This window comes from Mastigoproctus giganteus, chromosome 8 (genome assembly GCF_048544385.1).
Source record: "Mastigoproctus giganteus isolate SK-2022 chromosome 8, ASM4854438v1, whole genome shotgun sequence".
NCBI lineage: Eukaryota > Metazoa > Arthropoda > Arachnida > Uropygi > Thelyphonidae > Mastigoproctus > Mastigoproctus giganteus.
In genome coordinates, this window is record NC_143582.1 from 64,105,922 (window position 1) to 64,130,259 (window position 24,338).

Below are 24,338 nucleotides of genomic sequence, written 5' to 3' on the forward strand. Positions count from 1 at the left end.
GTTTTTGGGATTGCAGTTGCCGCTGCGTGGATAATACACTCTGTGATATACTTCACTGCTTCATCAATTGATTCTTGCTGAATTTGTACAGGATCAAATTCAGTGAGTAGTGAAAATTTACTCCAATCTGCTTCATCATACTTCCAGCGTGGAATTCTAAATGGATGACAAGGTTGTCCATTCACAATGGTAGATATTACGGGGAAATGGTCGCTTCCATAAGGATTCTGTTCCACTTCCCAGGAAAGCAAAGGTAGCAGAGAAGGCGAACAGATGGAAAGATCGATGGCAGAGAAAGTACGGGTAGGCATATGGAAATAGGTGTTTATTCCCATATTTAGTAACGACAGGCCGTTATTGTCGAGAAAACGTTCAACAATACGACCTCGTTCATTAGTTTCTGCACTACCCCACAGGGTACTATGTCCATTAAAGTCTCCAAGAAGGCAAAAAGGAGAGGGCAGTTGCGTAATAAGATCGTCGAGATCTACCTGGGAAATGTGTGTCCCAGGAGGCAAATATATAGAACATATTGTAAGTAAAGACCCTATTGCTAAACGAATGGCTACTGCTTCTAAGTTAGTGTTCAATTGAACTTGTGAGAAAGGGGTATGGTTGCCCACGAGGATTGCGACTCCTCCATGGGCCGGGCCATCCCCGTTTCTGTCTTTACGAACAGCAGTAAAATTTCGCAATATGGGGTCATCATTTGGCTTTAGGTACGTTTCCTGCAAGCAAAAGCAAACAGGTTCATATTTGCGCATTAGCATTTTGACATCCTCCATATTTCGTTGGAATCCACGACAATTCCATTGCAGTAGTTTAGCCATTATTACTTGGAATTAGTGGGACCGTTGACTGGCTTCCGAAGTGATGCGGGTTTAGATTGACCCGCTTTGGGTTTTATTCTGCCTTTGGGAAATTGAGGGCGCCCAATATCCATTTCTTCCTCCGGATGAAGATCTAGAATAGATTCTTCCACACTTTCAGCTTCTTCATTTACCTCCATTTCCTCCTGTACCTCACTAATAACAGGTGGGGTTTTTGTTTGAGGTGATTTTCCTTTAGGTGCTACTTCCTTAGTTGGTATTGAAATGGGAGTAGCGACTGCTTTATCTTGCTGTGCTTGTGTCAACAAGTATCTAGCTTGGGGTGCAAAAGAATCACATGGCGATATTGATATATCAGTTTGCGTCGAAATTGAAACCTTCCTCAAGACTGCTTGTGCATAAGATTTTCCAGTGTTTGCTGGTGTTAACTGTTTCTTTGCTTCCATATATGGTATGTTCTGTTCCGTCTTGATTTTTTGAATTTGTTTTTCGTCTTTCCATCTTTGGCATGCTCTTGAATATGCAGGGTGTTCACCGCCACAATTCAAGCATACTGGTTTCGAGGCAGAACATTCCTTTGTGTCATGTTCTTTTGCTCCACAGCGGGCACAAGCAGGAGATCCACGACATGACATCTGAGAGTGGCCATATTTTTGGCATTTGAAACATCGCAACGGGTTTGGAACGTATAGCCTTACAGGACAGTTCAGATAACCAGCCTTGATGGAAGTAGGCGGTTTAGGTGTATTAAATGTAAGGATAAGAACCCTAGTTGGGACTAATTTTCCCTCCTTACGCATAAATATCCTCTTAACGGCTGTTACACCTTGATCTCTCAGTTCGGTGCATATCTCCTCTTCAGATGTTTCAAGGAGATCCCACTCGGCAATTACGCCACGCGATGTATTCAATGTCCTGTGTGGTGATGTCTTAATTGGAATGCCCCCAAGAGATGTTGCTTGGAGAAGCAATTCTGAATGTCGCACTGAAGACGTTTCTACTAAAAGGTCACCCGATCTAAGTCGTTTTACCGACTTCGGGGACCCTGCCAGCCCTTCGAGACCCTTCTGAATGAAGAAGGGCGACATTTTACCTATTTCCTTTTCACCGGTAGAATGTATGATAAGGAATCGAGGTACAGGAGGTGGTGCAGCTTCTGTTCGGTGTTTCTTTTTTGATGACACATTATCTTCATCAATTTCAGGTAGGGACCTCGTAGAGGCCCCAGAGGGGTTTGAAAGATTTAAATTACTCATAAGAGTAAAGAGAAAATGTCTGATGCCTAAGTACCTCACCCACCACCGAGCCCAACAAGGGGACGCCCACTCGTGAACTAGCAGGTACTGCGTACACGAATGGGACGCCGAGTTCGCTTAGAGCACCATACCCACGTTACCAATAAGTCTTTATCCCGTCCCAGGACCATAGGGAGGGAGACTTATTGGAACGCAGTTGACCCTAGCAGTATAGAACCACCCGCCGATTGATCCCAGTCGAGCCGGTCCGGGACCACCCGTCTCGTCGAAGCAGGGGCCAAAGTGGTGTATTAAGGCTGGGCCCCTCAACCACCAGGATCCCCCTTTCCGCTTCCACGGGTCGCGGCGCACGGCTGCACACGCCGGATTCCAATGTTGTAACCCTGGAACCAAGGTATGGGCGTTGGATCCCAGTGATGCTAATCTGGAAAACCAGCAGCATCACTGGGAGGTCCCCTCACCACGTACAGGTGCCCACGTCGAGGGGATAGGTTGAATAAATTTAAGGAGGAACTAGACAGGCATTTGGAGGGAATAGTGTGATTTTTTTTTTTTTTTTTTTTGGCCAATGCTGCATAAGCTCATACACTTGCTTTCTTGCATCACATGCCACTACTACTACTACTACTACTACTTCCACTGAAAATAATTTAAAAACTATCTAAGACAATTGCATACACTGTTTCACGGCTACCTAATGGTTCCTTTATCTACGTAATGGTTCCTTTATGTATGAAAAATCACTGCTAATAATCAAACCAACAGTATTGCTTTCTCTTGTTTCCTCCCTAACATGCTGCTGTAGAAAACAATCATCCAATAAATCCTTAAAATTTTTGCTACTGTGGGATTAACCATTCCGCAGTCAACTTCTGGAGAGTTAAAATCCCCCATTATAAGTTATTCTAAATTACTGGGCCACCTCTATCTGTCTCCCATGGTTACTCATTATATTCCTCACAGTCATTTGGCCTATAATATTCCTAATAAATGAGAACACTCCTATTCTCATTTTTGATTTTCCACTGATTATGTCACAGCAATATTATACTAACTTGTCCACATCAACTGGTGTATTGACACATTCTATGTACTTCATAACAAAGAGCAGAACTCCTCCCTCCCTTTTCTCCTACCTGTATTTCTCTAAGCATTGTACACACCATATTCAAATTCTGTATCTCCTATGTTTCTGATATCCCTACAATGATCAGTTGATCAGTCTGCTGATGAGACTAGTGGGAGCCACATGTGTTCAAAGCCGCTAAGTTGACTTTTTTTATTTATTTATTTGAAATTACTGTTTTTGAAATTACTGTTTTGATTTAAATTTAGTAATATACTATTTTTTTGTGATTTTCTGATTGATTAATTTGGTGCATTTATTCTTTACTCGGCCTTGTAACTTGTAATTGCACAGAAAACCACAGTCAATTTCTGCTGGCATTGAATCGACAGTAGCATTCGAATCCACCACTATTGTTTTTGTATCGATATAGCAGATACTGGAAGTTTCTATGTAACTTGTAGCAGTGTAATCAGTATCAGCAAAGGATTATAAACTATAAATTATAGCACTACTTACATGCTTTAATAATTTAACTTGTCAAGTAGATCATAATATAGGATCATAAAAGGATCATAACAACTTAGATTTTATAAACGTAATGTTTTAACTTGATAGATATAACCACTTAAATTTTACAAACGGAACATTATAACATAATACATATAATTTAAATATTTGGTGCACTATAGTCACAGCAGCTTGTGTGCCATTAAACACTCACCCACACACACACACACCCCTTAAACTTAATAAGAGATATGAAATTCATATAATGTAACTCAGTAGGAGATAAAACTCAATACCGAAATATATACATATAAGTACCATGTTTCTATAATTTTAACTATATAACTAGCTGTGTGTGTGTGTGTGTGTGTGTGTGTGTGTGTGTGTGTGTGTGTGTGTGTGTGTGTGTGTGTGTGTGTGCGCGCGCGCACAGAGCGAGGTTGCGATTAGTGCAATTAATGAATCCCATAAAGTAGTCGCATTATTCGAATTTGCACTATTCGAAATTATAATTATATGTAAAATACAGTAATTGGTTCCAGCTCGATGGAAATAAGTAATGAAAAATTTTAAACATAAGTTTTTCTATGTTTATTAAATAAATATTACAGTAAAGGATAAAAAGAGTATACTTATAATTTAAATTTATTATTAACAAAGTCATATAGTACTGTAATTATAGAAAGCAAAATAAAAACAAAAAAAATTCTAAATATCATTCCTAAAGTTAAGCTTACACTGGGGAAAACATCTTTATTGTCTTTTGAAATATTTTAGCAGTGTAGACTGAACTGTTTTCTCCTTCTTTAAATCTTAGTACATATGCTGGTAGATGCAGAGTGCTTTATCCACATCTCGGCGAATTTGCATGCTTTGATCGAGGTTACGGTCAGCATCCATAATTTTTTGCTTCACGACTTGTACAGCTTGAAAGATATTGTTGAATTCCTTGAGAGTGAACTCCTTCGCTTGCACATTATCTCGTTCTTTGGCATCATCATTGGCTTCTTCAAATGCTCTTTGTTGATCTAAAAGTAGGAGATCATCATCAGTCAATTCTTCCAGGTGTGAATTGAACAGTTCCCAAACATAGTTATTTTCTAGTTCATCAAATCCAAGTTCTCTTTCAATATTTGTTATTTCTTCTATAACAGTTTCTTCAAAATCACTACTATTTGCACGAGACAAAATGCACTTCCACACTCCACACATGTTGTTAGCAGTTATCTGTTGCCAAGCATGCTGAATATTTTCTATTTCATGTCTGATGTTATAATTTTTCCAGAACTCTCTTAAGGAAATTGCATCTTCTCCTAGTTTTAGCAGTTGCCTGTTCAAATGTTTTTCTTATGTAGTAGGCCTTAAATGTTGCAATGGTCCCTTGATCCATGGGCTGCAACAAAGATGTGTTTAGCAGCAAAAAAATGATTTTTACATTTTCACATAATGAACCGAGTGTAGTTGGATGAACTGGAGCATTATCCAAAATTAGTAGAACTTATGCAATGCTGCTTTCCTTGCAATAGTTTTCAACATCTGGGCAAAAATAGCTTGAAAACCAGTCAGTGAACACAGCTTGGGTCACCCATGCTTTCTTATTTGATCGCCGAATAACTGGAAGTGATCTATAGTTGTAGCCTTTTAGAGCAAGAGGATTTTGGAGACTTTTAATTTAAATTCGCCTTGAGCATTGCCTCCCAATAAAAGTGTTAAGCAATCTTTACACACTTTAAATCCATGTTGAGTTTTTTCTTTCTTAGAAATGTAAGTTCTGCAAGGCATCCTTTTCCAGAATAAACTGGTTTCAATATTTGTTGATCAGTGTATCCACCATCTTCGATTATTTTTTTTAAAACATCAAGATATTTAGATGCTGCATCCTCATCTGCACTGGCCACCTCACTGGTAATTTTAACATTATGAAGCTGAACTCTATTTTTAAATCGATCAAACCAACCAGCACTTGCACTAAACGTTTCCTCTACTTCATTATTTTGTTCTTTCACTCTCTTAACCAAATTTAAAGCTTTTGTCTGAATGGCTGCTCTGCTAAGGGGAATGCACTTTTGATTGCAATCCCCAGCCCATACAGTTAAAAGAAGCTCCATTTCTATCATAGTAATACTTCTATTCCTTGTAGATGTTTGCAAACCACAAAAAGATGATGATGCAACTTGACATTTTTCTTTTATTTCCCCTGCGTGTTTCATAACATTCTGTGCCGTAGATTCAGGCATTCTAACATCCGATCCTATTTTACAGTTGCTATGACCCCGTTCACGTTGTTCAATCAAATTTCAATTTTTTGCTCTAATCTAATAACGAGCCTCTTCTTTTTTGCACTTGTAGTGTTTTTATCTGAAGGAATCTTCCTTTTGTCCATTTTGTTAAGGGCACTTCTAAAAACAATTAAAACTAACGTATATTACGACAGGCAGTAGCATGCACACACGAAGATAAGAGTAGCAGCTTCTAATGTGAGACTAATCGAGGCAATCATCTCGATTAGTCTAAATCGAGGCTAAAATCGATTAGCCTCAATTTTGGTTCGCATTAAACATGACCTGGTATCATTATACAATTTGCACTAAATCGAAAATCACATTATTCGAACTCACATTAATCGCAACCTAGCTGTATTGAATATCGAATCGAAATCATGCCTCAGACCAGAGTTGCAAAGCAAAAGGCTCAAGGTAGTGGGACTGCTGTGGCTCAGGGGCTGAGGAGTGGTGGTTGTGCTCTGAATCACAACCTTTTGAAATGTACTACTTGTTTGATTTGTGTTGAGGTGTCAGGAATGGGACATGATATTTCCAAGCTCAATGTAACAGGTGCGAGGAAATTAGTAGCCAACTCAGCGTTTTTATAGACCTTTATGACGGCTTGAAGAACAGGTCAGATGCCATTGAAAGATTTAAATTGAGAGGCCCATCAAGCTCCCAGCTGCCCATATCAACACCAGAACTTGCACTTGAACATCACTTGAACGTCAGCGGCAATTCCCCAAGGCAGAATATTCTGGTCCCAGAGGAACTAGATGTTTTCAGTGACTCTATTGTCAGGGAAATGGAGAATATATTGTGCAAAAAGGATAGTTGGAATAGGACCAGGGTACGTTTGCCCAGGACAAAAGTTGTCGAAGTTGTAGAGCAGATATCATCTTTTAAGGGCACAAAAGGTGATACTGTTGTACACGTTTGCACCAATGATATTAAGAGTAGGAGTAAGAATGACGGAATTACTTAATTACTTAGGCGGGGTACAGGTGAACGATGAAAAGACCCGCAAGTTAGGGTTGAATTTGAAAGTGTCTGCAATTCTATCCAGACACGATAGGAGGGAGTATATGAAGAGAGCCTTATCAATCAATTCAGCCCTTTTGTGGACTGTGCAAGGCTCATGGGTTAGAATTTTTCTCAGCCCGATCTGTGTTTGTTAACAGGAGAGACTGCTTCCACAGGGATGGGATAAACTAAAATAGAATATTTGCTGAATATTTGCTGAGGCTATTCAGGGAGTGTTAGGCGGGGTCAGAAAACTGCTACCTTGGGGGGGATACACAGACTAACATAGATTAACAGTAGCCACAGGCAGAGGAGGAAATGATTCTTGCACTGCTTTTACTGGAATGAGCAGCAGCCTGGAAAACAAAGCATGGGGGATATCAGAGACTATTGGGTGTCATCACAGCCCACGTATTTACTTGTTCTGCGATGACACCCAGCAGTCATCGCAGACCAAGTAAACACATGGGCTGTGTTAAGGTACCTAAGAATAAGAACATGTGCATGTATACTTGCACCTACACCAATGATAGGAGTTTAGTAGATAAATTTGAGGTGTTGTTCAAAACATCAAAGGCAGATATTGTTGGGACATCATGGTGTCTCACAGATATAAGGAATGCAGAACTGGAATTTGGGGAGAACAATGTGTACAGAAAGAATGGGAAGGGAGGAGGGGTTATGCTATTAGTTAGGAAACAAAAAAAAAATCTAAGAAGTGCAGCCAGTTGACATGGGTGGACAGTGCAGTGTTGAGTCAGTTTGGTGTGACATAAGCACTAGGAAAGCAAACTACTGAGAGTAGGCTATAGTCCTAATGACTCTGATGAGAAACTGTACAGAGAAATAGAGTGGGCCAGTAAATCAGACTGTCTTATAATGTGGGATTTTAATTTTCCCGATATTGACTGGAACTTGTGGGTCGGTCATTCGTACACTAGAAAGGCTTTTGTGGATTTATTAGAGGATTGTTTTCTACAGTAGCATGTTCGGGAGGCAACCAGAGGGAGTAATACTCTTCATCTGGTTATATCCAGATGAAGAGTATTACTCCCTCTGGTTGCCTCGTGTATTAAGAATTTTCAGATAAAGGAACCACTAGGTGGCAGTGATCACAGTGTGCTGATGTGCGATTTACTCAAAGAGGTAAATACCATCACAGGAAAAGGGAAGGGTTTTTGCTTTCGTAAAGGTGACTACAGTGGTCTAAGACAGTTTTTAAATTCTAAACAGTGGGACCACCTGATGATGTTACCAACAGCAAATTCTAAATGGGAAACATTCAAAGAATAAAGCTTGGAAGCTACTAGGCATTTCATACCAACTAAAAAATATTGTTCAGTGTATAGGCCTAAATGGATGTCAGATGAACTAAAGAGATTATTATTATTATTAGCTATATGATGCAAGGAAGCCTGAGGCTTATGCTGCAAGAAACAAAAAAATAAATAAATAAAATTTCTGAATTACCCTGAGATGGGGGGAAGAGGGGGGGGGTCAGAAGTGGAAGGAAATCATCAAGAAAGAGAATGATGATATCCAGCTCAGGACCCTGCATGTGCCAAGCCAATACTCATCAGATGTGAGCCCCTGGGATAGATATAAATTAAAAGGTAACACTGAAGCCTATGACAGATATAAGCTGATCTGTAATCAAGTCACAAAGGAGGTTAGGCAGGCGAAGGCAGATTATGAAACATCTTTGGCAAAGACTGCAAAGAAAGACAGCAAAGAGTCTTTACTTATGTAATCTATTTGATAATTGAGAGCTATTAAATGCTCGATAATTCATATATTCTATTATATTATAATTCAACAGGGATTACCTTTATTTTAGATATAGGAAGCTTCTTTTCCAACTCTCCTAGTCCAACTCGCTAATAATTCTTCAGGATGACGATATAAATGGCTAACCGCACAGGCTAACCTCGCACCCAGGGTCTGGGTGCAAGGTTTGCCTGTGCGGTCTTAGCTCCTTGAAGCTCTTGGAAAAGAGAAGTTTTTCCTGATTTATTTTCTGATTTATTAGCTTAAATTGTCATATTAACTTATTTTATAGAGTAGCTTTATATTCCTAGTTACGATACTTAGTTTAAAGTTTAACTTAAACAGAGATTTTGTAGGTATTACTTAGTATCAGTAACGGTATCAAATCCACGTGTTACAAATTGAACGAGAGGTCTTTTTTTTTAACCAAATTTAGTCGATTTATTAACCAATTGTTATATCAAATTATCTTCTATAAGTAGATTATAGACCTAGTCAGGATCCTTAGTTTATTCTAAATTGAGATAGCGAGATTTGGAAGCTAATCAATACTTACGAGTACCGTTCGAGAATTCCAGCCATTTTTACACGATAGCATAAGCTTAGTGTAGTATAGTGCATATTATAATATTGTCAATTAATCAGTAAATCTATTAATCTTGATAAACTTTATTGTCAATTAAATTGTATTTTTAACTCTATATATATATAACAACTTAATCGTAACAAATAATTAATACATAACTATAGTGGTATACGTGATACGGAAGTTGTATAAAGGGAACTCGTAGAAAACACTAGATACCGAAAAAAAATATATAATATAACTGTTTTGGGATATAACTTAAGGATTTAATTTTTGTTTTGAAATTTTATTGAATTAAATCGGAATCATGACTCTGACCAGAGCAGCAAAGCAAAAGGCTCAAGCTAATGGGAGTGCTGTGGTTCAGGGGAGAACTGAGAGGGGCAGTTACCCTCTGAATCACAGTCTTTTAAAATGCACTGTTTGCTTGATGTTTGCGGAGCAGTCGGGTACGGGACACGATACTGCCAAGGGGGATGTCTTTGTGTGTGCACGATGTAAGGAGTGCAAGGAAATCAGGCGACAACTCAGCGCTATTATGGGCCTTTATGAGAGCTTGAAGGACAGGGTGGATGCCCTCGAAGGAAATAAATTCAAGGGCCCATCAAGCTCTCAGCTGCCCACATCAACGTCAGAGCTTGCACTTGGTCATCAGGCAACACAGAGGCAGCCCCCTAGGCAGAATGCGCTGGTCCCACAGGAACTAGTAGTTGTTGGTGACTCTATTGTCAGGGAAACGGGGAACAAGCTTTGTAAAAAGGATAGGTGGAATAGGACCAGGGTATGTCTGCCAGGGGCAAAGGTTGATGACGTTCTAGAGCGGATATCATCTTTTAAGGGCACAAAAGGTGATATAGTTGTACACGTTGGCACAAATGATATTAAGAAAAGGAGACCGGCGAAATTACTTAGCAAGTACAGGTCACTGTTGAAAAAAAGCCATGAATTAGGGTTGAATTTGAAAGTGTCTGCAATTCTGCCCAGACACGATAGGAGGGAGTATATGATGAGAGCCTTGTCGATCAATTCGGCCCTGGAGGGATTGTGCAAGGCTCAAGGGGTAAAATTTTTTTCAGCCTGGACTGTACTTGTTAACAGGAGAGATTGCTTCTACAGGGATGGGATACACTTAAATAGAAAGGGTGCAAGAATTTTTGCTGATGCTGTCGAGGCAGTGTTAGGTGGGTCGGAAAACTGCTAGTTGGGGGGGATACAAGGACTAATAGATTAACAGTAGCCACTGGCAGAGGTGGAAGTGATTCTTGCACTGCTTCTATTGAAATGAGCAGAATCCTGAAAAACAAGATGCAGGATATTTCAGAGGCTGCCGGGAGTCATTGCGGTACAAGTAAACACATGGGTTGTGTTAGGGTAGCTAAGAATAGAAACAGGTGCATGTATAATTGCGTGTACACCAATGCTAGGAGTTTGGTAAATAAATTTGATGAATTTGAGGTATTGCTCAAAACATCAAAGGCAGATATTGTTGGGATATCAGAGACGTGGTGTCACACAGATATAAGTAATGCAGAACTGGAATTTGGGGAATACAATGTGTATAGAAAGGATAGACAGGACAGGAGGGGAGGAGGGGTTATGCTATTAATTAAGAAACACAAAGTCCAAGGAAGTGAAGCCAGTCGACATCGATAGACAGGGCAGTGTCGAGTCAGTTTGGTGTGACATAAGCATAGGGAAATCAAAATTGAGAGTAGGAGTGTGCTATAGGCCTAATGACTCTGATGAGTATAATAAGATATTGTACAGGGAAATAGAGTGGGCCAGTAAATCAGAGAGTCTTATAATGGGGGATTTTAATTTCCCAGATATTGACTGGAATTTGTGGGTTGGTCACTCGCACACTAGCAAGGCTTTTGTGGATTTATTGGATGATTGTTTTCTACCTCAGCATGTTCGTGAGGCAACAAGAGGGAGCAATACTCTTGATCTGATTATCAGTAATGATTCTTCATGCATTAAGAATCTGCAGATAAATGAACCACTAGGTGGCAGTGATCACAGTGTGCTGAAGTGGGATTTACTCAAGGAGGTAACTACCATCAGAGGTAAAGGGAAGGGTTTTTGTTTTAGTAAAGGCGACTATGATGGTCTGAGACAGTATTTAAATTCTATACAGTGGGAGCAACTGATGATGTTACCAACAGCAAACTCAAAATGGGAAGCATTCAAGGAACTAATCTTGGAGGCTACCAGGCTTTACATACCAACTAAGAAATATTGTTCAAGGTTTAGGCCTAAATGGTTGTCAGATGAACTAATGAGACATGTGGCAGAGAAGAAAAATGCATGGGATACATACCAATTAATGGGTGACATGGAAGCCTATGATAGATATAAGTTGGTCTGTAACCAAGTCACAAAGGAGATTAGGCAGGCAAAGGCAGACTACGACAAATCCTTGGCAAAGGATGCAAAGAAAAACAGAAAAGAGTTCTTTACATATTTAAACTCGAGAAGGAAAGGGATGAATCAGATTGGTCCACTGGATATTGATGGTTCAACAGTTGAGGATCCTGCTCAGGTGGTTAACAATCTAAACGAGTATTTTGCGTCTACATTCACGCATGAGGAGTTATTCAGGAAGGAGAATGATGTAGGTAAAGTAAACATTGGCAGTGAGCTGGATGATTTTGTAATAACTGAGAGGAAAGTGGAGGAGAGATTGTTGAGGATAAACATAAAAAAGGCACCTGGGGTGGATGGGATCTATCCAGTTATATTAAAGGAGGCAGCAAAGGAAGTAAGCAAACCCCTAGCCATAATTATGAGAGCTTCTTTGGACTCAGGGGAGGTACCCATAGACTGCAGATGTGCAAATGTAACCCCAATTCACAAAGGAGGATCAAAGGCTGACACAAGTAATTATAGACCTGTTAGTTTAACTTCTGTTCCAGGTAAATTAATGGAGGCACTGGTTAAAGAAGCACTGCAGGATCATCTAGACAAGAATTCAGTTATAGTCAGACGCAGCATGGTTTTGTTAAGGGCAGGTCTTGCCTGACCAATTTGATTGGATACTATGATGTAGTCACAAAAGAACTGGATGCAGGGAATAACTTTGATATTATATATTTGGATCTTAGAAAGGCTTTTGATACTGTTGCACATGGAAGACTGCTGCACAAATTGGAGCAGTGTGGCATTGGAGGCAAATTGCTGCTACGGATGAGGGGATGGTTGAGTGGCAGAAGACAGAGAGTGGTAATTAATGGACACTGCTCATCGTGGACTAATATTATTAGTGGAATCCCTCAGGGCTCAGTGTTGGGTCCATTATTGTTTTCTGTATTTATAAATGATATTGATGATGGTATATCAAGTTTAATGTCCAAGTTTGCAGATGATACAAAGGTTGGCAGGGTTGTTAAGGACACTACTGACGCTATGCTGCTGCAACAGGATCTGGAAAGGTTGAACAGATGGGCTGAGAGGTGGCAAATGAAGTTTAACATTGACAAATGTAAAGTACTACATATGGGAAACAGTAACCCCAGAGCAAAGTATCAACTCTGCGGTACTACACTGACAGTGGTGGAGAATGAAAAGGACCTGGGGGTAATTGTGCAGGCAGATATGAAGTTCTCTGAGCAGTGCAGACGAGCTGCAAGAGTAGCTCATGGTGTCTTGTCAATGATATACAGGAATTTTTCTAGCAGGGATAAGGAGGTGATTATTCCCTTGTATAAGGCAATGGTTAGGCCACATCTTGAGTACTGTATACAGGTCTGGAGGCCTCATTTCAAGGATGTAGAGCTGCTGGAACGGGTACAGAGAAGGGCAACAAGATTAGTGAATGGAACAAAGGGTTGCTCTTACGAAGAAAGGCTTAAGTTTTGCAAATTACAGAGTCTGGAGACTAGGCAACGGCGAGGTGATCTGATAGAGGTGTATAAGGCTTTGAATGGTTTGAGCATGCTCAATGCCAATGGGATTCTTCATCTTGCTCAGAATAATCACCTCAGAGGGCATAAATTCAAATTGAGGAAGGACGGATGTCGGATAGATGCGAGGAAATTTGCCTTTGGCCAGCGGGTGGTTGGTTGGTGGAACCGACTTCCATCACTTGTTGTTGAAGTTGATAGCCTAAACAAATTTAAAGCTCAACTGGACAGGTATTTCGAACGAACAGAGGGGTGAAATGAGAGTGGTGTGTGTTTTTTTTTTTTTTTTTTCTTTTGGCTGATGCTGAATAAGCTTGCTTTCTTGCATCATATGCCTCTACTAATGCTAATGCTAAATTTTGCAAAACAGGTGGAACATCTTCCCCACTGTCAGAACCGTAGTGTTCAGACCATGCGGTCTCAACAATGAGCGCTCAAGACTTGTCTTCAAACACCATACCTCTGGCAGCAAGGAAACCATTACATGGATTGGCATAAAATTATATTTTGAAGGTCTAAACTGTTTAATAAATATGGGCCGATTATTTATTTTGGTCCTGTAGCTAGAATTTAGAGTTAAATTTATCTGACAAGATAAATTTAACTCTAAATTTATTAACTCTAAATTTATCTTGTTAAAAAATCTGACAAGACCAAAATACATTTCATCACCATTCCACATGTCGAGTACTGGTAAAATAAACTTAACCAAATATGCAAGGGAACCGACATGAAAATCATAGCAAAACTCTTGAAAAAATTATACACATTCTTCAGAAATCAACCTTCAAACACCACATTCCAATCACAGCATGACCTCGTATACAGCATCCCATGCAAAAATTGCGACGCTGTTTATGTAGAATCTACCATGGGCGTAGCACAGCTTCAAGCAAAACAACACGAAGCTTCTGTGGGGGGCGGGTCGTTCAAATGCATTGGAACTTTTGTTCCGCGCAATAAATGAACGACATTCATTCAGCTTTAATGAAACAAAAATTATAAATATTCAACACAACTACCACAAACTACTTATTGCAGAAACCTTAGAGATGAAACTACATGAAACTTCAATCGATATCCATAGGCCATTCCTATTGTCCAACGATCGATCACTTATACGCATGCGTGAAGAACAAACACTACAGCATAAGACAAAAGTTTCGGATTAATTGTGAGTTGCTCTATTCCTGTGAACATGACACCCGACAAGTTCTAGTCCGACTTAAGGAATGTAGAGAATAATCCCCCCCCCCCAATATCCAATTTTATTAGACCCCTAAATTTAACTCTCAATTCTAGCTACAGGACCAAAAGAAATAATCGGTCCATATTTATTAAACAGTTTAGACCTTCAAAATCTAATTTTATGCCAATCCACGTAATGGTTTCCTTGCTGCCAGAGGTATGGTGTTTGAAGACAGAAGTCTTGAGCGCTCATTGTTGAGACCACCCGGTCTGAACACTACGGTTCTAACAGTAGGGAAGATGTCCCACCTGTTTTGCAAAATTTATTATATTGCCATCCTCAAGGATTATTAGCGAGTTGGACTAGGAGAGTTGGAAAAGAAGTTTCCTATATCTAAAATAAAGGTAATCCCTGTTGATTTATAATTATGTAAACTATAGAAAGAAGGGGATGAATAAGATTGGTCCACTTAACATTGATGGTTCAATTATTGATGATCCTGCTCAGGTAGCTGACAAACTGAATGAGTATTTTGCATCTACATTAACACATGAGGAGTTATTCAGAGAGGGGAATGCCAGAAGTTTATCAAACTCTGGCAGGGAGCTAAATGATTTTGTAATAACTGAGAGTAAAGTGCAGGAGAAATTGTTGAAGTTAAACATAAGAAAAGCAGCTGGAGTGGATGGTATCTATCCAGCCATATTAAAGGAGGCAGCAAAGGAGGTAAGCAAACCCTTAGTCATAATTATGAAAGCTTCATTGGACTCAGGGGAAGTACCCACTGGAGATGTGCAAATGTGACCTCAATTCACAAAGGAGGATCAAAGGGTGATACAAGTAATTACCGACCTGTTAGTTTAAATTCTTTTCCAGAAAAATTAATGGAGGCACTGGTTAAAGCATTGCAGGATCATCTAGACAAGACTTCAGTTATAGTTCGGAGACAGCATCGGTTTGTTAACGGGAAGTCTGGTCTCACAAATTTGATTGGATTCTATGATGTGGTCACAAAGGAACTGGATGCAAAAAATAATTTTGATATCATATACTTAGATCTTAGGAAAGTTTTTATTACTGTTACATATAAAAGACTACTGTACAAATTGAAGTAATATGGCATTAAGGACGAATTGCTGATAGATAAAAGGATAGTTGAATGGGAGAAGACAGAGAATGGTAATTAATGGACACTGGCCTTCGTGGACTAATGTTATTAGTGGAGTCCCCAGCTTTCAGTGTTGGGTCCATTGATGTTTTTTGTATTTATTAATTATATAGATTAAGGTATATAATGTTTAATGTCTAAGTTTGCATACGATACGAAAGTTAGCAGGGTTGTTAATGACACTAATGACAGTACACTACTGCAACGGGACCTATAAAAGTTGAACAGATGGGCTGAGAGGTGGCAACTGAAGTTTAACATTGACAAATGCATAGTACTGCATATGGGTAGCAGTAACCCCAAAGTAACATATCAACTGTCTGGTACTACACTCAGGGTGGTAGAGAATAAAAAATACCTGGGGGTTATTGTGCAGTCAGATATGAAGTTTTCTGAACAGTGTAGACAGTCTGCAAGAGTAGCTCATAGTGTCTTGTCAACGATATACAAGAATTTTTCTAGCAGGGATAAGGAGGTGATTATTCCATTTTATAAGGCAATGGCCAGGCCACACCTACAGTACTGTACGCAGGTCTGGAGAGCTTAATTTATGAAAGATGTAGAGCTGCTGAAACGCATAGAGAGAAGGGCAACAAGATTAGTGAATGGAACAAAGGGTTGCTCTTACGAAGAAAGGCTTAAGATTTTCAAATTACAGTGTCTGGAGACTAGGCACCTGTGAGGTGGTCTGATTAATGCGAATAAGGCCTGCCTTGAATGGTTTGAGCAAGCTCAATGCTGATGGGATTCTTCCTCTTGCCAAGATTAATTGCCTGAGAGGATATAAATTCAAATTGAGGAAAGACAGTTGTAGAATAGATGTGTGGAAATTTGCATTTAACCAGCGGGTGGTTGATTGCTAGAACAATCTTCCATCTGTAGTTGTTGAAGTTGACAGCTTAAATAAATTCAAAGCAGAACTAGACAAACATTCGGATCAAATTTATGGGTGAAATGTGAAGGGTTTTTTTTTTGCTGATGCTGTATAAGCTTGCTTTCTTGCATCATATGTCTCTATTAATGACACCATGTTTGTGATATCCCTACAATCACTGCATTAGATTACTTATCCAATAGCCTCCATAGCCAGGTGGGCAGGAGTAGCAGTGCATAGCACACGCTTCTTGATTAGACCAAAGTTTGAGCCCATGACTACCAAATACAGAGGATGCGGAAAGGTCAGGGAATGACCACCGCATATCCCCGGAGCAATATGGCCTTAGTTGCTAATGCTCCTAAAAACCAAACAAACAAGGGGGGGGGAACTTATCCAATAAATCATATTATTCAAATTTATTTACTTTGCATTTGTTTACAGGAAAGTGTATAGTGTGTCACTTTTGCTCTTAGTAACCCTAGCACTGCTCATATATTTACTTTTCCCTAATGAGGATCTTAAACCAGCCTTGTAATAGGTCACAGCCTGCAGTGATGTATCCCAACAGAAAAACTGTGAGAATCACTTTCCCCTCTACTTGCAGCAGCTGTTCAACTATTAGTCCGGATTTGATTCTCTGCTAGACATTTACGGTACATACTTTTAATTTTCCATTTTACTTACTATATATATTTTTATACTAATATGATGGTACTATATTTTTTGAAATTTATATTAAATTTGTTTGTTATTAGTATTCTCAATTCTGCATTCTTCATGTTTTTTTTGACCATTTTGATAAGTTGGGTAATGTTAAAATTTCACAATATTGTAAATTTCAAATTAATGAGGATTTCTGTAATTTAAAAAAAAAAAAAAAAAAAATTCTTTTATTGTTCCCTTGAATTTTAAATTCAGGAGGCTTTAATGTACTAAATTATTTGCTATATTTCAAAATTCACAAGAGGAATAACATTCTCAGGTAACGAAGGAGGAGTGCATAAGAAGACTGCATGCTTTCAAACTGTGCTTACTACTACATAACTGACAATTGTTATGTGCTCAGTTTGTAAGCTGTCAGCATTCATACATCATACACACTCTTCCTTTACCTGTAAACATAATTCTATATGTTAATTTTGAAGCATAGTAAATAATACTGAACTAATTTAGGTTTAATTATCATCTGAGATATTTTTATTTTGGAACATATGATTACAATATACTTTCATTTAATCATGCGACAGATTGCTTTTTTATTTAATCATAATAATATATATTTATGTTTTAATATACCATTAAGTGAATAACAAATTTTCATTCACTAACTACTGAAAATAATTTCTTTGCTGACCTTGTCTTTCTTAGATGATGGGGGAATGGTGAAAGGACTGCACATTCATCATCATCAAATCCTTTTAATGTTGGCCAACTAAAACGATGTTCTAAAGCATGAGAATCTAAGAGAAAAAAATAAATTTCATTTATTACATCCTATAATTACAATAATATTTCATGATAAGGGTGATTGAATTTGGTTTGATCTTTTAGTATCAATATTGCAGTGATATTTCATTGGTTTCAGTTAATCAAAATACTTTTCAACCATTCTTTTGCATTCTCACCACAGTAATTAAGTCACTAATAATGACTTAATAATGACTTTGTAGATAGTGACACTAACACTATCTACAAAGTCAGATAAAACCAAGGGAAACTCAGAAATGAAATACAACAAAAATTAAAATATACTCTTAAACGTTTTTCAAACTAATAGCATGAATAATACAGTGTGAATTGCTACAGATCTGTTTTCTGTATGTATATATGTGAAAATGTAAGTTTCAGAATAACTCTGAAACTGATGCACAACTCTCACCTGGATATGAGAAACTTGCACTAGTATTTCCAGCTAGTGTAAAATAAAATTGATATAATTTGCATGTTGTAACTATTTTTACAATTATTATTGTAGTGTTTTTTTCAGCCATAATCATGTGGCATTAATTGTACTCCTTGATGTTACATAATCGTTGCAATCGCTGATCAGAGTTGCAACACTAAGGATTTCTGTAAATTTAGTAAATTTCTTAATAAATTCATTTGTACATAGAATTTGAACCTAGTTTATTCTGCTTATAGTTGAAAGCCAATGTCAACTAAGCTATGGTTACCAATTTGCTTGGTATATAATCATATGATAGTGTCTGTCTGATATATTAATAACAAATGGAATAAAATCTGAATATATCTACCAGATGATGAAAATCAGTGATGTAACTAATCAGTTATTCGTTTTTTTAGGATAATAAAGGGTTTACAGTGATCCGTGTGGGATCACTGTGATCCCACATAGATCACTGTAATGATTTAAGGTCAAGAAATTTAAGGCATCAATTTAAGAAATTGATGAAGAGGCTTAATGTCCAAGTTTGCAGATGATGCAAAGATTGGCAGGGTTGTTCATTGCAAAATTGATGGCACTACAACAGTAGCATGCATCAATACTTTTCATTCCCTCCAATAGTTTGTCCGGTTCTTCCTTGAATTTATTTAAGTTATCAACTTCCAAAACAACAGACGGAACTTTGTCCAGAAATCAACCAGCCATTAGCTGAAGGTAAACTTCTGTACATCTATTCAGGAACCGTCCTTCAATTTGAATCAATTTATGCGCCTTTGTGTGCGTAGTCTGAGCAAGAGGAAGAATCCCATCAGCACTCAGTTTGCTTAAGCCAATCAAAGCCTTAAACACCCACCTCAATCAGATCACCTTGCAGGTGCCTAGTTTCAAGATGCTATAGTCTACAGAACCAAACCTTTTATCGGTAAGACCATCCCTTTGTTCGCCTCACCAATTTCATTGCCCTTCTCTGCATCCGTTAGAATAGCTCTAGATCCTTCCTAAAATAAGGCCTCAAGACCAATATGCAGTATTCGAGACATGGCCTAACCACTGCCATATACAATGGGATAATCGCCTCCTTATCCCTGCTGGCAAAATTCCAGTATATCATTTACAAAACACCATGAGTTGACCTGATAGACTGTTTGCACTGATCAGAGAACTTCACATCTAACTGCAAAATTACCGCCAGGTCTTTTTAATTTTTCACAACTCTGAGTGTACTACCACCCAGATGGTATGTTACTCTGGGATTACTGCTACCTATGTGCAGTACTCTGCATTTGTCAATGTTAAGCTTCAACTGCCATATCTCAGCACATCTGCCTAACTTTTCTAGATCCTGTTGAAATAGCATACTGTCAATACTGCCAAGAACCACCGTCAACTTTTGCATCATATGCAAACTTGGACATTAAGCCTGATATGCCTTCACCAATATCATTAATAAATATAGAAAACAACAATGGACACATTGTTGTTTTCAACCCTGGAGAACACCACTTTATTTATTCATGTAGGATGCAGAATAGATGTATAGAATTTTGCTTTTAGCTAGTGGTTGGTTGATTGCTGGGAAAACTTCCATCTGTTGTCTTAGAAGTTGATAACTTAAATAACATTAGTCCACGAAGATGATGATTACCACTCTGTCATCTCCCACTCAACCATAGCAGTCACTTACCCTTAATGCCACACATCTGCAATTTGTACAGCAGTCTTATGTGCAACAGTATCAAAAACTTTCCTGAAATCCAAGTATATGATATCAAAATTATAGCATCCAGTTCGTTTGTGACCACATTGTCGTATCCAATCAAATTGGTCAGCCAAGATTATCCCTTGGCTGACCAATTTGGTCCTGCATTATTTCTTTAACTAGTGACACCATTATTTTTCCCAAAAGACAATGTTAACTAACAAGTCTGCAATTACTCGTGTCACCCTTTGTGAATTGGAGACACATCCGTACATCTCTAATCAATGGGAACCTACTCTGAATCCAAAGACACTCTCCTATTTATGACTAAGGGTTTGCTTACTTTCTTTGCTGATTCCATTAATATATTTAGATAGATTCCATCCACCCCATATGTCTCTATATGTATGTTTAACTCCAACAATTTCTTTTTTCACTTCCCTCTCAGTTATTACAAAATCATTTAACTCACTTAACATTATTACAGTTTAATAAGCTTCTGGCATTCATTTACCTAAAGAATGGCTCGTGTGGGAATGTAGATGCAAAATACTGATTCTGTTTGCACATCGATATCAAGTGGACCAAAGTGATTCAATCTCTTCCTTCTAGTGTTTACATTAATTTTTGCTGTTTATTTCTGCACCCTTTGCCAAAGATTTCTCGTAATCTGCCTTAGCTTGCCTAACCTCCTTTGTAACTTGATTACAGACTAGTTTATACATACCATTGGTGTGTGGGTGTGTCATGTTATAATTTATATGCTTCCCGCGCATTTTCTTTTCTGCCAAGAGTCTCATTAGTTCATCTGACATCCAATTAGGCATAAACTCTTGAACAGTATTTCTTAGTTGGTTTGAAAAGCATAGTAGCTTCTATCATTAATTTCTTGAATGCTTCCCATTCAGAATTTGCAGTTGGTAACATCATCAGTTGACTCCACAGTACAGTACAGTACAGAATTTTAACACTGTCTGAAACCAATGTAAACACCTTTATAATAGCAAAAATACTTCCCTTTACCCTTGATGGTAATTACATTTTTAAATAATTTCTCACATCAATGCAACGTGATCAGACCAAGGATCTCTCTCTCTCTCTCTCTCTCTCTCTCTCTCTCTCTCTCTCTCTCTCTCTCTCTCTCTCTCTCTCTCTCTCTCTCATTGCCTCTCTAATATGCTGCAGTAGAAAATAGTCATCAAATAAATCCACACGAAGTCTTGCTAGTGTGTGAATGACCAACCCAAAGTTCTAGTCCAAAGTTAAAATTCTCCATTCTTATATAAGACATTCTGATTTACTGGCCCACTCAATTTCACTGTACAGTTCTTCATTCTACTCAAAGTCATTAGGCCTATAGCATTAGCATATGATGCAAGAAAGCAGTCTTATGCAGCATCAGCCAAATCATCACATTTCAACCCTACATTCGTTCCAAATGCCTGTCCAGCTCAGACTTAAATTTATTTAGGCTATCAACTTCCACAACAAAAGATGGAAGTTTGTTCCACCAATCAACTATCCACTGGCTAAAGGCAAATTTCTGCACATCTATTCTACAACCTTCTGTCCTCAATTTGAAACTGTGCCCCCTCAGGTTCTTAATCTGAGCAAGAAGGAGAATCCCATCAGTATTCAGTTTGCTCAACCCATTCAAGGCCTTATACACCTCAATCAGATCACCTTGCAGGTGCCTACTCTCCAGACACTGCAATTTGCAGAACTTAAGCCTTTCTTGGTAAGAGCACCCCTTTGTTTCCCCTCACCAATCTTGTTGCCCTTCTTTGTACTCATTCTAGCAACTCTACATCCTTCCTAAAATGAGGCCTCCAGACCTGTACACAGTACTCTAGGTGTGGCCTGACCATTGCCTTGTATAATGGGATAATCACCTCCATGTCCCTACTAGAAAAATTGCTATATATCATACCTTTAACATCTGTTTTCTTTAAAAAATAAACAATGGCAGATATTATCAGAGTTCAATCCAAACAAGAATGAATTAGATACCTTAAAGTTTCCAAAAAAAAAAAAAAAAAAAAAAAAAAAAACAACTCTCAACTTTAAAAACACATACACTTTCAAAACAAAAAAAAAAAGAGAAACATTTTTAAGTAATATCTCACTACCTTTATCTTCTATGTACCAAAACAACTGATTCGATTCACTTAACACACAATGCAAACTACACAAGATTCAGCTTCTAGTAAAACTTCATAACATCTTTTTAAAAGTCTCTTCTCTATAACTAACAACACTGAAAACCAAGAAGCAGTCAATTCAATAAACATAATAAAGAATGCAAAAGTTGTGCAAAACATATGAACAAGCAGCATAAACAGACACTAATACCAACTAGTGTCAGCAGCTCTTATCTCCTTGGGTCTCTTTCTGTTTAGCCCTTATTTTAAATTAGGTTTAGTTTTTTGGACAATATAGCATTAGCATTAGTAGAGGCATATGATGCAAGAAAGCAAGCTTATTTAGCATCAGCCAAAAAAAAAAAAAAAAACACACACACACCACTCCCATTTTACCCCTCCGTTCGTTCGAAATACCTGTCCAGTTGAGCCTTAAATTTGTTTAGGCTATCAACTTCAACAACAAATGATGGAAGTCGGTTCCACCGACCAACCATACGCTGGCCAAAGGCAAATTTCCGCACATCTATCCGACATCCGTCCTTCCTCAATTTGAATTTATGCCCTCTGAGGTGATTATTCTGAGCAAGAGGAAGAATCCCATTGGCATTGAGCATACTCAAACCATTCAAAGCCTTATACACCTCTATCAGATCACCTCGCCGGTGCCTAGTCTCCAGACTCTGTAATTTGCAAAACTTAAGCCTTTCTTCGTAACAGCAACCCTTTGTTCCATTCACTAATCTTGTTGCCCTTCTCTGTACCCGTTTCAGCAGCTCTACATCCTTCTTGAAATGAGGCTTCCAGACCTGTATACAGTACTCAAGATGTGGCCTAACCATTGCCTTATACAAGGGAATAATCACCTCCTTATCCCTGCTAGAAAAATTCCTGTATATCATTGACAAGACACCATGGGCTACTCTTGCAGCTCGTCTGCACTGCTCAGAGAACTTCATATCTGCCTGCACAATTACCCCCAGGTCCTTTTCATTCTCCACCACTGTCAGTGTAGTACCGCAGAGTTGATACGTTGTTCTGGGGTTACTGTTTCCCATATGTAGTACTTTACATTTGTCAATGTTAAACTTCATTTGCCACCTCTCAGCCCATCTGTTCAACCTTTCCAGATCCTGTTGCAGCAGCAGCATAGCGTCAGTAGTGTCCATAACAACAACACTGCCAACCTTTGTATCATCTGCAAACTTGGACATTAAACTTGATATACCATCATCAATATCATTCATAAACACCGAAAACAACAACGGACCCAACACTGAACCCTGAGGAACTCCACTAATAACATTAGTCCACGTTGAGCAGTGTCCATTGATTACCACTCTCTGTCTTCTGCCACTCAACCATCCCCTTATCCATAGCAGCAATTTGCCTCCAATGCCACACTGCTCCAATTTGTGCAGCAGTCTTCCATGTGCAACAGTATCAAAAGCCTTTCTAAGATCCAAATATATAATATCAAAGTTATTCCCTGCATCCAGTTCTTTTGTGACTACATCATAGTATCCAATCAAATTGGTCAGGCAACACCTGCCCTTAACAAAACCATGCTGCGTGTGAGCTATAACTGAATTCTTGTCTAGATGATCCTGCAGTGCTTCTTTAACCAGTGCCTCCATTAATTTTCCTGGAACAGAAGTTAAACTAACAGGTCTATAATTACTTGTGTCAGCCTTTGATCCTCCTTTGTGAATTGGGATTACATTTGCACATCTGCAGTCTATGGGTACCTCCCCTGAGTCCAAAGAAGCTCTCATAATTATGGCTAGGGGTTTGCTTACTTCCTTTGCTGCCTCCTTTAATATAACTGGATAGATCCCATCCACCCCAGGTGCCTTTTTATGTTTATCCTCAACAATCTCTCCTCCACTTTCCTCTCAGTTATTACAAAATCACCTAGCTCACTGCCAATGTTTACTTTACCTACGTCATTCTCCTTCCTGAATAACTCCTCATGCGTGAATGTAGATGCAAAATACTCATTTAGATTGTTAACCACCTGAGCAGGATCCTCAACTGTTGAACCATCAATATCCAGTGGACCAATCTGATTCATCCCTTTCCTTCTTGAGTTTAAATAGGTAAAGAACTCCTTTCTGTTTTTCTTTGCATCCTTTGCCAAGGATTTTTCGTAGT

General features: G+C 38.6%; 1 protein-coding gene across 1 annotated transcript in view; it reads right to left on the reverse strand.

The window, feature by feature from the left end:
- The window catches only part of LOC150081576 (uncharacterized), a 302,450-nt gene that overhangs the window by 196,866 nt on the left and 81,246 nt on the right, over positions 1–24,338 (reverse strand). The window contains exon 9 of the mRNA XM_090380248.1: positions 17,793–17,898. Within this exon, the coding sequence (XP_090236374.1) occupies positions 17,793–17,898 (106 nt within the window). The remainder of the gene's footprint in view (positions 1–17,792; positions 17,899–24,338) is intronic.